Genomic DNA, 18,292 nt, shown 5'->3' on the forward strand with positions numbered 1-18,292 from the left:
TGCTCAGCAGCTTTATAGTGGGGCTAATGGCAACCTCCTCCAAGAGGGCTTATGCCATACGCTGTGTGTCCCAGGTAGCTACACCCAGAGCCTCTGTTGCTGCGGCAGGCCACTGCTGACCCGTGCCTCCATAGGAGACACTCAGACACTCAAAGGCAGGTCTGGCTCAGTCTTTCTGGGGACTCTGGGTCCTGGTGCACATAAAGTTCTGTTTGAACCCTCTGAGCATCTCTGGCAGGTATGGGGTTTTATTCTAAATGTATTTCACCCCTCCTACCATCTTGTTAGGGCTTCTCCTTTGCCCTTGGATGTGGGGTATCTATTTTGGGGGGGTCTTTTTTGGTGAGACAGATAACAATCTGTCAATGATTGTTCAGCAGTAAGTTGAAATTTTGCAATTCTCACTGGGGAAGATGAGCACATGTCCTTCTATTCCACCATCTCGTTTTCAACAACACAAGAGATGACTCTATACATGGACATCCTCAGATGATCAATACTGAAATCAAATTGATTATATTCTTTGCATCCAAAGATGGAGAAGCTCTATACAGTCAGCAAAAATAAGACAGGGAGCTGACTGTGGCTCAAATCATGAACTCCTTATTGCGAAATTCAGGCTTAAATTGAAGAAAGTAGGGAAAACCACTAGACTGCTAAATCAAATCCCTTATAATTATATAGTGGAAGTGACAAATAGATTCAAGGGATTAGATCTGATAGACAGAGTGCCTGAAGAACTATGGATGGAGGTTCGTGACATTGTAGGAGGTGATGATCAAGACCATCCCCAAGAAAAAGAAATGCAAAAAGGCAAAATGGTTGTCTGAGGAGGGCTTACAGAGCTGAGAAAAGAAGAGAAGCAAAAGGCAAAAAAGAGAAGGAAAGTATATCCACTTGAATGCATAGTTCCAAAAAATAGCAAAGACAGATAAGAAAACCTTCCTCAGTGATCAATGCAAAGAGATAAAGGAAAACAATAGATGGGAAAGACTAGAAATCTCTTCAAGAAAGTCAGAGATACCAAGGTAATATTTCATGCAAAGATGGGCACAATAAAGGACAGAAATGGTATGGGCCTAACAGAAGCATAAGATATTAAGAAGAGGTGGCTAGAATACAGAAAGAACTATACAAAAAAGATCTCCATGATCCAGATAACCACAAAGGTGTGATCACTCACCTAGAGTCAGACATCCTGGAATGCGAAGTCAAGTGGGCCTTAGGAAGCATCACTACGAACAAAGCTAGTGGAGATGATGGGATTCCAGCTGAGCTATTAAAAATCGTAAAAGATGATGCTGTGAAAGTCCTGCACTCAAAATGCTAGCAAATTTGGAAAACTCAACAGTGGCCACAGGATTAGAAAAGGTCAGTTTTCATTCCAATCCAAAAGAAAGGCAATGCCAAAGAATGCTCAAACTACCAAACAATTGCACTCATCTCACACACTAGCAAAGTAATTCTCAAAATTCTCCAAGTGAGGCTTCAACAGTATGTGAACCAAGAACTTCCAGATTTTGAAGCTGGATTTAGAAAAGGCAGAGGAACCAGAGATCAAATTGCCAACATCCGTTGGATCATTGAAAAAAGCAAAAGAGTTTCAGAAAAACATCTATGTCTGCTTTACTGACTACACTAAAGTCTTTGACTGTGTGGATCACAATAAACTGTGGAAGATTCTGAAAGAGATGGGAATACCAGACCACCTGACCTGAGAAATCTGTCTCCTGAGAAATCTGTATGCAAGTCAAGAAGCAACAGTTAGGACCAGACATGGAACAATGGACTGGTTGAAAATTGGGAAATGAATATGTCAAGGCTGTATATTGTCACCTTGCTTATTTAATTTATATGCACAGTACATCATGAGAAATGCTGGGCTGGATGAAGCACAAGCTGGAATTAAGATTGCTGGGAGAAATATCAATAACCTCAGATAGGCAGATGACACCATTCTTATGGCAGAAAGTAAAAGGGATCTAAAGAGCCTCCTGATGAAAGTGAAAGAGGAGAGTGAAAAAGTTGGCTTAAAACTCAACATTCAGAAAACTAAGATCATGGCATCTGGTTCCATCATTTCATGGCATATAGATGGGGAAACAGTGGAAACAGTAACAAGCTTTATTTTCTTGAGCTCTAAAATCACTGCAGATGGTGACTGAAGCATGAAATTAAAAGACACTTGCTCCTTGGAAGAAAAGCTATGACCAACCTAGACAGCACATTAAAAAGCAGAGACATTACTTTGCCAGCAAAGGTCTGTCTAGTCAAAGCTATGGTTTTTCCAGTAGTCATGAATGACTGTGAGAGTCCAACCATAAAGAAGGCTGAGCACCGAAGAACTAATGCTTTGAACTGTGGTGTTGGAGAAGACTCTTGAGAGTCCCTTGGACAGCAAGGAGATCCAGCCAGGCAATCCTAAAGGAAATCAGTCCTGAATATTCATTGGAAGGACTGATGCTGAAGATGAAGCTCCAATACTTTGGCCACCTAATGCAAAAAACTGACTAATTGGAAAAGACCATGATGCTAAGAAAGATTGAAGGTAGGAGGTGAAGGGGATGACAGAGGATGAGATGGTTGGATGGCATTACCAACTCAATGGACATGAGTTTGAGCAAGACCTGCGAGTTGGTAATGGACAGGGAAGCCTGGCATGCTGCAGTCCATGGGCTTGCAAAGAGTCGGACCCAAGTGAGCAACTGAACTGAAACTGAAGTCTGTACTGAGGTACTTAGCAATTCACATAATGGCACTGAAGCTTTCTGCTTTCTTGAACTAAAACATCAACTATTGGAACTAACATCCCAGCTTATTTTCTTTCTATTATATATAGTCCCAGAAACTAACAAATACTTTAAACACAATTACCCAGAAGGTTTTTCTTTTAAACAAATATATACAATTTGTACTTAAATCAGTATCATGTTTGCTTTTTTCCTTAAAATATCATATTTTTTAAAACCCATGTGGAAATTTTAAAAAATATCTTTAAATACTTAAAAATTTAGTAAGCTGGATGCATTTATCCAAACTTATCCATCAGCGCTAAGTTTTCTTCATTTCTAATAAATCTTCAGGTATTGATTTCATGTGGTTATTTTTACACGGAATACATTCTGCATTGTGAAAGAGCTTAGTTCTTAGTATTGAGTCAGTGTGGACTTTTTAACATTTCTCTGCAAAATACAGAAGCTCCTTCCAGATATTTTTCACAAAACTGAAATGATAAAATTTTCTATTGGTTAAAGACTGTGCCATGTTGATATGGGTCATAGTGGGATAAGATACATAGAAAAGAAAACAATAAAATAGCAAGGTAATTTCTAGTAAAACAAACCCAGAACTGAATATTCAAAGAATTACTATTCCCTTCAAAATAGTCACTTTGGGAAGCTTATGATGAAAACAGGATTCCTTGGTGGCTCAGTCAGTAAAGAATCTGCCTGCAATGCGAACCCAGGTTCGATCCCTGGGTCAGGAAGATGCCCTGGAGAAGGAAATGGTAACCCACTCCAGTATTCTTGCCTGGAAAATACTATGGACGGAGGAGCCTGGCGAGCTGCAGTCCATGGGATTGCAAGAGTAGAACACAACTTAGCAATTAAACCACCTCCACCATGATGGAAACATTTCTTGCGCTCTTCTTTTAAGGAAATTTAGTACTTTATATCTTCATATGATACACAGGCATATATGCATGCACACACACAGTTCCCAAATGATTCTACCCAACGTGACCAGCGATGCACCATATTGTCAGAAACATTCTATATTTTTCATCATTTTCTCATAAACATGTTTGGTATGAATTCAATTACAAGTGAGAAAATAAAGACTAACGCATACATGTAAATAAAACAAATGGATTATTTTCCTTATCAAGGTCCTTTTACTTTAAGAGATTCAATGCTATACATCCTAACTTCATATTTTCAGAGCACTTTCATTGTGTTCTCCCTTGAACACTGACTTAACTTTTAATTAGAGAACATCTGCAATCGCAGGAGACATAGACCTACAAATCAATTTATCATTCACGGTGGTTAAAGGAAAATAAAAATGGAAAAGCATCTGTATGTCTCACCTCCCATCAAACCTGTGCTTCAGGAAATCAAAGAGGGCTTTCTGCATCATGTCTGTGACCTTTGCAGAGGTGAGAGAAAAAGAATGAGGCAAACAACAGCAGAGAGAGAGAGATCAAGAGTGAGAGAGCTGCAAAGAAGGGTGCTCCAACCAAAGACCTTATCACAGCTATTTGTCTGCTGGGGGCAGGACAGGGCAAACTACCATGAATGGAGTTTTTCACACTTAACCTACTTGCGCTTACTCAGTTTCCCCCATTTGTTCTCCTCCAGGGTGCTGAGGGGTGAACCAGCGGTGTTCACTAGACCCAAGACAGACCCTCATCTCTTTTTTAGGGGTTGAATGGCCACCAGGAGACCAGGATAAGCTGGCTCTGTGCACAGGTACGGCCTGTCCATGCCATACCTGAGTGGTGCCTGCCTGTAGTGAGGAGCAACTAGAGCTCCTTGGGCCAGCCCCAGGCCCGGCCTCCTGCTAGTCCGAGCAAGTTGGTGGACACATTCTCCACATCCAGGGCTGGACTTCTGTAGACCCCTCTCTGCTCTTCCTCAGACAGTCCCCATTGAGAGGGGGAGGGGAGGGGAGGGAGTGAAAGGGGAAGTGGGAGAAGGAGATGGGATTCTTAAACCTGCGTCAAAGAGATTGATTAATTCAGTCAACAAATGTGCACTGAAAGCTGACTATGTGCCAGATTTGTGCTGATTCAGTGGCAAGGGTGCCATGGAGGTGGCCCACCTTCAGATAATGTCCTACCCATTTATTCTTATCCATGCTGGCATAAAGTCAAAATGGCAACATCTGAAATGCAGTACATCTAAGTGCTCTCTTCTTCCTTACATTGCTTAGTTCATCTCTGAAGGAGTTCAATGATATTTTTAATGGAGTTTTTTCCCTTTTTTACATCCTTTAAAATAAAGAAGCAGGGAAATGTTTGGTGGAATATGCCATCGTCTTGAGCACCCAGCAAAGCGAGACTGGTTGGTGCTCTGAGGTGAGGTTTGCTGGCAGTTTGCTTTTATGTTCCCTTGTGCCATTCATTTGCTATTTTTTCTAACAGCAACAGGAACCGTTGAGACAGATAAAATCCTTTTCTTTGACTTGAAAGCAGAGCAAACCTTTGACCAGAACTTCCCATTATAACTATTTTGAGGGAGCTATTTCTAAACACTGTAATACATGAAAGATGAGAAGAGGGCCAGAGAGGGAGGAAATAGCAAAGGGCCACGTGAACCCCACAAAGTACCTCCTGTCTTCACAAGCTGAGGGCCCTAGTGGAGGAAGCTCCCAGTGGTTGTCTCCTAGATTCTTGATCAAGAACTAATGGGTAACAGACTGATATCGGTACCTCATAACCCTTCAGCGATGGCCCCACCAGCACCACCGGACGCATGGATGGCACCACGTCGTAGGGGGGGATGTGCTCCGTCTGAAAGAGACGATTGGACACACATAACAAGGTGTGAGGGTCAGCAGCCCTCCTCCACAGCCACAACATTCACAATCCTCCGGCCAAATGAGAAATGATAACCACGGGTCCCACCAAGGAGACGCCTCCCTCATTTTATAGCCATTTGGGTCACTGAAATGGAGCATTACAAGCAGTTATGGATAGAAACCTTCACAGGAGATTTAAAAAGGAAACATGACTTACCACTTTTTGCTTCTGTTTTGCTAAAAGACAACAATGAGAGCCATATCAAAACATGTAATCTCTGTCATTGTCAGCACACGATTGTAGAAAATGGAAGAATATGCCAATTTGTCCCTGTCATTCTCATCATTTCCCAATCACCCACTCCGCAGAGTACTACTCTACTATTTCATTCTGGTTGGGCCAATTGGGAAGACAAATGCAAAAACAGACAATTTCCTTCCTGAACAAATGACCTCATACCCTGATTTCACAATGGGTGGGGGGCTAGATTTCATAACATTGGCTGGGCCAGCCACAGGCCATGGGTTGTTCCCGTGCTGGACACAGCAAGTGGCGTGGCTGAGAGCAACTTGGACAAATCAAATTTGATAAAAAGGGACTTAGAACAATAATTTGTATAATAATGACCATCACTGCACTCACTAGTTATTTTTGGATGTGTAATTTTGGTAAACTGGCAGAAGAATTTGCAGTTCTTTTTGTGTTCTTAAGGCTTTCTGCTCACTTTCCAGAATACTGACATATTTTTCCTAGTGCACTGCTTTTAATTTCAAGTAAGTTTATAATCAGTTGTCCCTGTTCTTTCTTGTGTGTAATAGTGAACAGCTGCAATGACTTAAATGTTCAGCAAATGGGGATGAGGCAAAATATACTCAATATCTCTGGCTTTGTGGCCACCCATGCAGTCCTGTCCATTTGCAGACAACCTAAAGAACAAGACTTTGGTTCAGAGCCCTGGAGATCAGGGTTCACATACAAGGACTCTGATACTCAGATCTGCTCTGGAACCAACCCAGTTTCCTGCAGTTATGGTATGCCAGGATAGACATTGGATCTGTCATTCTGAATTGATGACCCCAGATACATTAATGCAGCATCCGTTCTGGGGCAGAATGAAATGAGCCAGGGAACGTGGTGGAAGAAAAATTCTTGCTTGAACACCTCCACAATTTCTAAATGTACAACAACTTCTGACTGGGCCATCACTGTCCCTTCATAACCATTAAATTCAGGACTCAGTTGTCTGCTTTTCAAACAGAAATGAGCCCCTTTGGGCCAAACCTCATTCTCTGCTTCAACCCTCCCCACCTCCACAGCTCAGGTTGTACCAACCCACCCTGAAGTTTTACATGAAGACTGGAACTTGGCATTTTCTTTAGAATGCTTTTAAAACTCATATAATTGGCCCTCACCATCTTAAAGTGTGCTGGGTTCTCGGGTGGAATAGTGAACTTGCTTCTGAATGATTTATACAATAGAGGGCAAATAAGATTGTACAAAATCATGAGCCATATCAAAACATGTAATCTCTGTCATTGTTACAATGATCTGAATTTCTAGTAACACAAGTACCCTTTAAATCAAATTAAATTACTAGAGAAAAGCAAATAAGCAATGAAATAGTAAGCATAAAAATCTTTAAATTGCTTCCAAATTAGTAAAAAAATATTTGCATGTATTTTCAAAGATTAAGAAAGAAATACATTCCATTAAAAAAAAAAAAAAGGCTAACTAAACCCCTCACCTGTTGATGTGGGAGTTGCTCGAAATGTCCCTGATACCATTTCTCCGAGACTTGAAGAAGAATTTCCACTAGATTTCCTAAGATACAGAAAAGGAACTTAGGACTCATTCCCCAGATTCCTTGAAAATAGAACTTGAGAGTACAAAGCTTTCTTTGGCCTTAATCCTACTAAATAATTCAAAACACACCAAGTCCTGCTCTTAGAGTAGAGCTTCAAGGATCTGCCCAAATGTTTTCTTTGACCTCCTTTCTCAGAGAAAGTGGGAAACTAACTAAGATCTGGAAATACTTTGTGAAAGTCTCTTTCCTAATTATTCAATGCAGAAATGAGGCCAATGAATCACTAAGAGGGGTGTTCTTGTGAACCGTCTGCTTAACCAACACTGACCACCAATGCACTGGCTGGATGTCAAACACAGCTCAGAATGAGCAGAAGCGTATTCACTGTTACAGGAACTAAGGATACAACAGTGAGGGGAAACAGAATTCCTTCCCTTATACAGACAAATTCTAGTGGTATCAGTTTCAGTCAGATGAATAGGTAAAAATGTAGTATGTTTGATAGTAAGTGCAATAAAGAAAACTGAGATGGGAGAGAGACAAGCAAGGGGAGAGAAACGGATTCAACTTTAGATATGGTGGCAGGAACTGGATCATTGAAAAGATGATATTTAACACAGATCTGAAGCAGATGAAGGAGTGATTCAGTGGAAAAGTGAAGGAAAGGGTCTGGTAAGAAAAAAAGAGCAATTGCAAAGGAAGATAGGCTTTCACATGGAGCAGCAAGAGAGACAAAAAGTCTAGAGAAGTAATAAGAGGGATGAATCATTAATAACATCACAGGCATGTTATATTCTAACAAAGGTCGATAATTAAAAGTGGGGCTCACACTGTACTGTTGTGATCTCCTATCACTGTTTAAGAACTTCCCATTATGACAAAGGCAAAAGGGCTCCTGAAGAACAGAGGCATTTTTGAAACAGAAAAGGATCTAATAGAAAAAGGAGGTTGAGAGTTAAGAGAAAGAACTCATTCTATTTTAGGACTTTCAAAAAACAGTAACACATAGCAAATCAGTGCTTCAGTGTAGGCTCACAATACATGCAGGCTTAATATGATGTTGATTTGTCCTCTCAGGCTTTGCTTGTATCCCTGGGCGTTTAAACACCTGCACTCTGATCTTTGTGGATACTTCATTGTTCACTAGAGGTTAATTCATCTGAAGCTGGACAGAGTCTTCCCTTTATTACCAAGCAGTGGCCACAGAAAACCCTGGAGAAGCTGCTACTAGTCCTGGGATGGTATTGCATGTACTACGGCATTCTGTACTCACTTGAAAGAGCTTCTTTGAAAGATAACCAAGAAGAGCTACGATGCCAGGTCAGACCAGGCCCCCACTTACAGTACTGTAAAAGGATGCCCTATACAACTCTCACAGAGGGAAGCTCAGGTTCCCAAGAGGGTTTGTTGAGGTCACAGAAAACAGTCTCCACTGTGGAATTCATGCTGATTTCAGGAGTGCCCGGCTTCGTTCAGTACACAACAGGGGGCATGAACTACCTGAAACCCCCTTGTGTCAATTTCAGAAACGCCTTGCACATAGAAAAATAGCTTTTACTTCAAAAGCATACGAGTTTAACTTAATAAGGAAACTTGAAAACATCGCCTAATTTCCCTGCTCCCTGCAAACAAAATGTGGAGAAAAGAAGGAGCCTCACCCTCCGTGAAAACGGCCCCTTTTCTGTTCCTGCTGAATCCGTATGTTCTCCAATCTCAGCGGACTTGGGATGAAGCCAATCTCACAGCCTTCTTTCACCAGCCTTCCTATCCACCAATCATTGTTATATTTCTGGAACACAGAAACAACGATGCTATCAATTCACTTATCTTCACATTTATTCATTTCAGGGGGCCAAAAGAGGAGGCACTATGTTATATAACATTATACTGTACCATGTTATATATACAAACACTATTTATAGTATATTATACCATATTATATATATCTGGGGGGTGGTGTCCAAAGAATAAAGCAAGCTTTCTAGTCCAAAAGCCAAGATAATTAATACTTGAGGGTCTGCAGGCCATATGGACTCTGATGCAACCACTGTAACCTTCTGCTGTAGTGTGGAAGCAGCCACAGACAGTATGTAAACATGTAAGCATGGCTGTGCTTCAAGAAACCTTTTCTTTCTGAAAGACAGCAGGCTGGGTTTCAGCCCATGGGACACCATTTGCTAATCCCTGGGCTAAAGTCAGGTCTTAACGTTCCGATTCCTTTGGTCCTTGTCAAGAAGCTCTTGCCACATCTTCAGGAATAGATTTTATAAGGATAAAAATGCACCACTGTAATTAGAACTCTGGAAGACAAGACAGACAAGTCTAAGATGAAATACACTGAACAGTCTGTTATTTATCAAAAGCTTTGAGGTAAAAATTCCACCGTAGTATCTGTATTTTACTCTCTCTGGGGAAAAACAATATAATCTTCCAAATACAGATTTGCAAATCAAGGTCCATCTTATTACCTGAAGAAAAATAAGCCTACTCTCACAAAGACTAAGCATATTTTACATAAGTGGAATTTTTGAAGTAATCTCCAAGTGACCTGAAATCCAATAGGAATGAAGGAATTTCCATTTAAATAAAGTTCCAAGACATGTAACTTTGGAAAACAAACCCACACAAAGGCTTCAGTCAATATGGGGTGAACATGGTCCTATTTGATGGGCCAGCACAACTGCATTTGTAATGACAGATTTGCTGAGTTTGCTGACTTTTAAAAAAAATGCACAATATGACAGCTGCAAGTTAAGTTTTATTTGGGGGCAAAATGAGGACTATAGCCCAGGAGACAGCATTTCAGATAGTTCTGAGAAACTGCTCCTAGAGGCAGTGGAGTAAGGTCAGAAAGAATACATTCAATCAAGCACAAACAGAAGCTTTCTGCTAGTCATAAGGAGCAGTCATCATTAAGAAGGAATTTAGTGCTTTTCTAAATATGAGGAGATATAAGAATGGGGCTCATAAAATTGGCTCCTGAAAAATACTTAACTATCTGAAGACCAGTTATGGCAGTTTTTCCCAGAGCACAGAGTGCCTCATTTCTGCTCTCCACTTTCAGAGGGTGTTGAAAATCAGCAGCTGCAGCAGCACATGACTTAATCCAGACAGAGGCAGATGGCAAGCGCCCGTGTTGTTGTTGTTGTTCAGTCGCTAAGTCGTGTCCGACTCTTTTGGGCTTCCCTGGCGGCTCAGTCAGTAAAGTACCCATGGCAAGTACCAGTTTGTAGTTAACAAATCTTAGGGCAGAAGGCATGTTTAATCCAAGCTACCTGCCTCAAGGGAAGGTTTCAGCTAGGTGATTTCCAGAAAACAGACATTAGTCCTACTGTTTACATCCTCCAGAGATAATTTCAAAAACTTTCTTTATTGTCTTTATTAATGTCGGACAAGGTAACTCTCTCTCTCTTTGATCCAGGAAGCATCTCATTTTTTCAAAGCGTAACTCTATATGGTATATTTTGCTTAGCTCACAGGACAGTAGAATTTGTATATGACATTGACATGCTGGGAAGGAGAAATGGATATTTCCACTGAATCATCAAAGCACGAAATTTCGGGTGGCTCTGAGTAATTCTGAGTAACAGTTATATACTCAAAAGCAAAAAGATATAAGTTAGAGATTTGGCCTTTGTTTTGCACACAGCTCCTACACAAAGCACACATGGTAAGCAGTCTGAGCTGGCACTGAAGAAATGTGAGTCAACCTAATATAAAATCTTGAACAGTCTAGGCCTCAATTTCTCCCATCTTTCCATCTTTTATTTAAGGATAACACTCCTGAAATAACAGGTCTATTTATTTTGGAATTAACAAAAGGCAATGGGACCCCGTTAGAATGTTTGGTGCATGGATTTGAAATTTAAGTTTTACTGTGGTGGGGACAAAACAGACAGTGAGTCATAGTTTCCCACAGCTTAAGTTACCTCCTGAAATCAAATTAACCCACCGGAACACTAACTTACTAACTGCTACCCAAATGATCTTAAAGGGGTTCCTGAAATAGTTGATGTAACTTCCCAAGATGTTTTACTTTCTTCTGCTGCTGCTGCTGCTGCTGAGTTGCTTCAGTCGTGTCCGACTCTGTGCGACCCCATAGACGGCAGCCCACCAGGCTCCCCAGTCCCTGGGATTCTCCAGGCAAGAACACTGGGTGGGTTGCCATTTCCTTCTCCAATGCGTGAAAGCGAAAAGTGAAAGGGAAGTCGCTCAGTCGTGTCCGACTCTTAGCAACCCCATGGACTGCAGCCTTCCAGGCTCCTCTGTCCATGGGATTTTCCAGGCAAGAATACTGGAGTGGGGTGCCATTTACTTTCTTCTAGGAAATAGCTAAAGCACAGTGAAAATCTGACTCAATGTTAATGAAAGTCCTTTGAGCCACTTAGAGGAAAGTTACATTGTACATTCAAGGGCTTAAATCACTGGTCATTTGGTGTATGTGATAAGGACTGCTGTAGCTTTTCTCTACTTTTAAGCTTTTCATTACTGATAAAGTACAGAAAATAGAGCATACCAAATGGCCTTCGAGGTTATGGATGAGAGGAAAGGCTACAACTCGATTATAGAAATATGTTCACGTGCGTTGATGTTCTGGGAGTACATGCCAGCTTCCTGGCAAGGTCACGTTAGTGCTATTCCAATTCTTCTCATTTTGCTTTCCTGAAAATGATGAGCACTTTCTCTTCCTAAGATGTTTCCTTATTTGAGATCTCAAAATCTGAAAACAAGTGGCTCTAATCCATATAGGATTACAAGCTCAACATCATACATCAAACTGCCAAGGCAAGGGAAAGTCACTGGTCGAGGAGCATATAGATCAAAAAAGCAACCAACAGGACAAATGGAGATGATTGATGGAATGGAGGAAAAACAATAAAATGCATCAAGGTGGGGATGCAGGTGTGAGTAGTATGCTTGGAATATCTGAGGACTTCTTTTACTGTTTCAAGTGCTGCTTCTCCTTGGAAACAATGGGAATGAGCAACTAATGAATATGGTTTGGTCGTTTTTGATGAGAATGATGACACAAAGTCAACCTAACCACTCAGGTGTTAGGGCACATGTTTTGGGTTGAGAGTCCTTGTCTTTAGGGCAAATATGAATATCCTCATGTTATACATGATCAAAAAAGCAGAAGAGGTCATCTTGATGCTTCCTCAGTTTCTCATGACTAAAGCTATGAGTACCTAAACTCATCTTTTTCCCTATCTGTTATAATGACTAAGTGTTCCCCTTCCTATCAAAGGTCTGCCCCATCACTTGGGGTCTGGATCCCAGGCTTCCTGACTACCAAAAACTTCCCACCTTTCCCATCAATCTCTCTCCTTTTCTCTCTGTTAACAGGCATGGACACATATTCTGATAGCTCCCATCTTGAAAGAAAACCTCTTTTGACTTCATACCCTCTTCAGTCTACTGCCTGGTCAGTGTCAACTCCCTTGGAAGCATGGTCTGTGCTTGCTAAATATACTTCCTAACTCCCCTTCTCTCCTTATCACACTGCATCCAGCTTTCATCTCCAAAACTCCAGACAATGGTCCCAGCGACGTCCACGCTGCTGACCACTGTGTTGCCAACCCAACGTCCATTCCTTTCTCCTCACCTTAGGTGACATGTCACAACATTGGCTGCAGCTGGTTGCTTCCTCCTTTTGAACACACTCTTCTCTGTTGATGTCCATGAATTGCTCTGCCCTAGTTCTCCTCCCATATCTCAGGCTTCTCCTTTTCAGCTTCCTTATTTGCTGAGTCTTTTCATGCACCCCACCTTTGCAGGATGGAATTCCTTTGGATTTGATCCAGGGCTGCCTTCTCTCCTCCTTCCCCTCTGTCTTTAGATGACTTCATTCATTACCACAGCTTTACATGCCACCTGGATAAACTAACGATCCAAATGTATATCTTTGGCCCAACCCCTTCCTTTGAGCTCCAGATTCTCACATCTAACTTCCTACTTCATTTCTCCTTTGATATGTCCACTCCCAAATTCCCTTCCCATCTGTCCTCACCCCACCCTAGTCATATCCATCCCAGCTGCTCAATTCATAAACCTTGATTTCCTTGATCATCTTTGATGTCTCCCTCAATCTTAGCTCCTACACAAGGTCCATCACCAGCACTCTTCATTGAATTCCCACAGTATACCTCAAATGTGGAGAGAAATAGTTTTCTCCATCTCAGTAGCACCAGGATGGCTCAATCCCATTATCCCTCATCTAGAACAGCTCTAACGGTCTCCCTGATTCCAGACTTCTCCCACTCCAATCCACTGTCTCTCCAACAGCTAGTTTTATTTTAAATGCGTGATAATGCAAGCAACAACCTCAGTCTTCTAAATCTCAGTGAGAAGGGATGGATTTGGAAGCCTTTCCAATTAAATGAGGCAAAACACTGGCAGCTCCTCAGGGCTCCTCTCCGTTTAGTTTGGCTCAGAGCTGATTCCTGCCCTTGATTGTGTGGCAGGTTAAGGCATGCATCCTACATTTACCTCTTTTATGTGTAGAAAATCCTTCGCGTCAAAGGAGATGGCCGTGCTTGGAACAGGCACATCCTCGTCCAAGGCACCACAGTAGCTCACATTCGTCTTCACAGCAAATGCTACGGGTTTAGACTAGGAACAGAACCATAGAAGAAGGATGAAGGGAGGAAGACGTGGAAGGTTTTTCTAACTGAAATGTAGAATCAGATCACGGAGAGTACCAGGCAGTAAGAGAAATCGCTTTCCAAAGAGGGATCTCAATTGGGTTTCGCATTTCCAGGCAGCACTAAGAAATCTGCAGAAAGGACTCTGAAAAGGATTCTGTCCTACTCACTCAACCCTGTTCCCCTACTGTCATACTTTCCAACATTCCAAAGAATTGTGCCCCAGAGTCTTGGGGAGAGAAGGCAGAAGGGGCAGTCTGCTTTGTCCTTTAGTCATAAAACTTAAGTTTGTTATTTTATTTTCTGAAGTATGAGCGTCCTTTTATTCTTTTTACCTCTCTTTGGCTGCACCATGAGGCCTGAGGGATCCCAGCTCCCCAACCAGGGATTGAACCTGGGCCCTCAGCAGTGAGAGGATGGAGTCCTGACTCCTGAACCACCAAGGAATTCCCATGTTTATTATTTTAAATGATAACAGATACCCACATCTTGGGGTACAGGAAATGTATGCTGGGTCTTAAAGGAAAAAGAGGTGGAGGGGTAAAATAAATATTGTTGAAATAGCCTCAGATCTGAAAACCTGCAGGATCCCATTCAATAGAATATCTTGTCCCGGCAGGGAAAAAAAAGGCCAGCCTGGCCAGGGCAGACAGGGAGGGCGGAGCCGTTTACTCATCACGTCACCTTCTCCCTAGTTAACAAAACTGCTTCTGAAACTCTTTTTAGACAAATTGCCCTGCAGCAAAGTGCTCCTGGGCGGCTGCAGCTTGGCAGAGGCTCAGCCAACCTCCAGCTTCAGCTGACAGCACTGCTGCTGACATCCGGGTGACCACAGCAGCCACAGGATAGACCCTGAGAGAAGACTAAAACAGGAATTAGCCACGCGAGAACACACCAGGTTCCTGCAATCCTGGGCTGCTCTATTCTAGAGGTGCTTAGTCTCTCAGTCGTGTCGTGAACCCATGGACTGCAGCCCACCAGGCTCCTCTGTCCATGGAATTCTCCAGGCAAGAATACTGGAGTGGATTGCAGTTCCCAGCTCCAGAGACCGGGCTTGGGTCTCCTGCACTGGCAGGCGAATTCTGTACCACTGGCAGGCTGCTCTGCTATGGGCTCATTTCTTCAAGCTGGGAACACACCTGGGGAGCAAGAGGATCGAAGCAGGACCTGAATTTGGGTCCCGCTGACACCACACTGCCTCCAACCTGCTTCCACCACCTGGCACAGATATCACAGGTGTCAAAGCAAAGGAAGACACTTCCTGAGACTGCCTCACACTCCTCTTCCCACTCTTTTAAATATTTTACTGTCAAAATAGAAAAGGGAAGGAGTTCACTTTATTTGAGCTTCCATTTTTTTTTTCCTCCTAAAACTTGGAAAGACTGGATCAATATGCCTTAGGAGTCTATCACGAAGGGCAAAGAGGAGAGGCTGACCAGCAATCTGTTATGTCCATTACTGTGAATAAAATTTCATTTCAAAAAAAGGGTCTGTGCTTAAAAAAAAAATGTGTGAAAGACATAGCACGGGAGATCTCTAGTGACTCATTCAGTTCTAGCATTCAAAAATGCAATTTGTTCTTTGTTGCCTCCTATAGGGAGGCCTGACGTGCTGCAATTCATGGGGTCGCAAAGAGTCGGACATGACTGAGCGACTGAATGAACTGAACTAATGGGGTCTTCTTCCTCTGGAATATCTGAAGGTCTCTTTCAGATATTCAATAATCTGAAAGCTTATTCAACAATCATTCAATAATCAATAATTTAATAAAAGCAAAGCCTTTTATTGCTCAATTTTGCTGAAATGCTAATCGTTGCTCAAAGTTCTGAACAGGGAAGGAACTTGAGGTGGGAGACTGAAACCAGGGGGGAAGGATAGAGACATCAACAGTGCAGAGACCAGCTGTGCGCCTGCGGCCAGTGATGAAGGCTACTGTCATGGAGAACGGGGCGGGCAAGCTGGTCCCTTGAGAGGCTCTCTGCCAACTCCCGGAAGGGCAAGCTGGGTATGGTCCACAATCACCAAGATCGAAGATGACCAAGAGTTTTCACCACCCAACCAAATGCAAAAGGAAACTGAAAGGGTCCAGGTCTCAGGATACCACTCCCTGAGAGTGTTACTATCAGGGGTGAACAGACGAGGGCCTGGCAATCTGGTGCCTTATCGGGACAATCATAAAGCGATTATTCCAGAGAAATGTGAGGCAGGGGAAGAGCAGCTGATACCTGCTGAGCAACATGCCACTTTGGAACCCAAGAGGGGCAAGAACGTCACCTTTGCTCTCTCAAGCTGGATGGCCGCCTGCTGCTCCCTCTCCTGCCGAATCGCTTCCCGATCCTCTTCCAAAGAGACATCGGAGTCAGACGGCCTGCTTGTGTAGGAGTCCGCTGAACCCTGGAAAGGAAAACCCGGAGTAGCCTGAATGAGATGATGTGGGGTGTCTTACGTCATCAATTCCATAACGGCCTCCTGGAATGAGTTCTTCTCATTTGCACAGAATCTGATGCATATGCTCTGTGCCTTATTGCATTAATGTAGATGCAGAATACAGTTAAGCATCTGAGTAATTCGGAAGGTAGCAATGTTGTAAAGGGAAGTATTTTGACTGGATTAAGTGCTAGAAAGTAAATGGCAATGAAAATTATGTGATATCCAGCCCCAGTTCTTCTGGTTCTGTACTATCTTTATATTAAACCCATACTACTTGTGGAACTGAAGTTTCATTCCATTCTCTCTTTTATATATAGATTTGAAAGAAAAAGAGACTCAGCCTATTGCAAGAGCTAAATCCTGCCCATATCTTAAATTACAGATGATCAATTTGTCTAAGATTTCAACACAATAAAGCAGAAACCTGAATTAGTAAAATGACTTTCCAGTTCCAACATCAACACTGTTGAATAAGGATGTCCTCAACTGAAGCCCATGCCTAGAAGGGCTGTTTGAACAATGATGAAATCCAGCCTGATTCATATGGTCAAGGAATTGGGGCCTGCAAACGTCACCTGGTGCTCGTGCCATAGGAGGCAATGAAAACCACATCAGCTAAAAACAAAAACCAAACACCCCAGAAGTTTGCCTTCTGCTTGCTAAAAGAACACCATCCTTACAATCTCCTTAAGCTGGCATGAGAAGTTGGTATTTGTGTAGATGATGACATTTACACAGAGGAGGTATTGACAGGACTGGTGTATTTGGCATGTTTCATAAACCAGGCACAGAAGCATATATCCATCCATATAGCTGAGAATTTGCTACCCACTGCAAAAAAATAACGCTAAGGATGGTTGACTGCTGAAATGGGCCCTTTAAAAGTTTTTTCTAAACTTAGAAATGTTAGTGTTTGTTTTTTTAATACATTATTTGTGAATTTGCTGCCCATAAAGGCAGCTTTGTCTCAGCAGGGGGTATCATTTTAGCTGGGGTAGTCTGTTCCACCATAAAAACAATCCCAGCACAGATTTTTCCAGTAGCCAAGAACAATAACTCCTGCTTAGAGTTTTATTAGAATGCTGAGGAAAATCCCAGTTCTAAATTCTAACTCTGCAACCCACTTTTGAAAACTTTATGCAAGTTACTAAACCACTCCAAGACTCAGTCTTCTCATCTGTAAAATAGTAGTCACACAATAAATAGACATTATCATTCCTGTTTCCTAGTGCTGATATTTCTACTATGACTTAAGAAAAAAGTTAAGAGACTCTAATCATTTTCAATTCACTTATAATATATATGCACAATAGCCCATCTTGAAATGTATCTGTTTTATTGTATTTACTGTATAGAAGACATAGTTTTCCCTCCAGTTTTATTGAGATATAATTGACATATAACACTGTGGAAGTTTAAGGTGTGCAATGTGTTGATTTGATACATTTATATACTGAAAATGATTATACTGTAAGTTTGATAACTGCAGTGAGTCCAAATCTGTGCACTCTATGTACTGCTTTGTTTTTTGCTTTTTAATTTTTACCATACTGTGCTGGTTTCTGCCGTACAACAATGTGAATCAGCCATAACTATATATATATATATCCCCTCCCTCCTGAGCACCCCTACCCCATCCCACGCAGGTAGGAGCGCCAAGGTGGACTCCCTGTGCTATACAGCAACCTCTCATCAACCATTCACCCTACACATGGTAGTACATATATGTTGATGCTACTTAAAAGTGCCCTTTCCAGAGAAAATGCATTTGCTAACCAAATAATAGTCAAATTCCTCTGTGCAAATCTACTGGGGGAAAATCTGGACCTTCAAAATAAATAAATACAGGATGACAATTTTATATATACATTCATTGCTTTAAAAGGAGCT

At 41.9% G+C, this 18,292-nt stretch overlaps 1 protein-coding gene across 4 annotated transcripts in view; it reads right to left on the reverse strand.

Moving 5' to 3' along the window:
- CACNB4 (calcium voltage-gated channel auxiliary subunit beta 4) overlaps positions 1-16,368 on the reverse strand; it is a 58,042-nt gene extending 41,674 nt beyond the window's left edge. The window contains exons 1-7 of one of the 4 annotated variants that reach the window (XM_086353424.1): positions 16,247-16,360; positions 13,818-13,940; positions 8,987-9,117; positions 7,269-7,345; positions 5,741-5,760; positions 5,435-5,515; positions 4,091-4,149 (exon numbers count right to left, since the gene is read on the reverse strand). In XM_086353424.1, the coding sequence (XP_086209550.1) occupies positions 4,091-4,149; positions 5,435-5,515; positions 5,741-5,760; positions 7,269-7,308 (200 nt within the window). In that variant the 5' untranslated portion in view covers positions 7,309-7,345; positions 8,987-9,117; positions 13,818-13,940; positions 16,247-16,360. Of the gene's footprint in view, positions 1-4,090; positions 4,150-5,434; positions 5,516-5,740; positions 5,954-7,268; positions 7,346-8,986; positions 9,118-13,817; positions 13,941-16,246 lie in introns of those variants that run through there. The other 3 variants (XM_086353432.1, XM_086353451.1, XM_086353441.1) reach the window with 3 other exon arrangements.
- Between the last annotated feature and the right edge of the window lie 1,924 nt (positions 16,369-18,292).

Source organism: Bos grunniens, chromosome 2 (genome assembly GCF_055505025.1).
Source record: "Bos grunniens cultivar Pamir isolate PY7600 chromosome 2, Bosgru_T2T1.0, whole genome shotgun sequence".
In the NCBI taxonomy this organism is placed as follows: domain Eukaryota; kingdom Metazoa; phylum Chordata; class Mammalia; order Artiodactyla; family Bovidae; genus Bos; species Bos grunniens.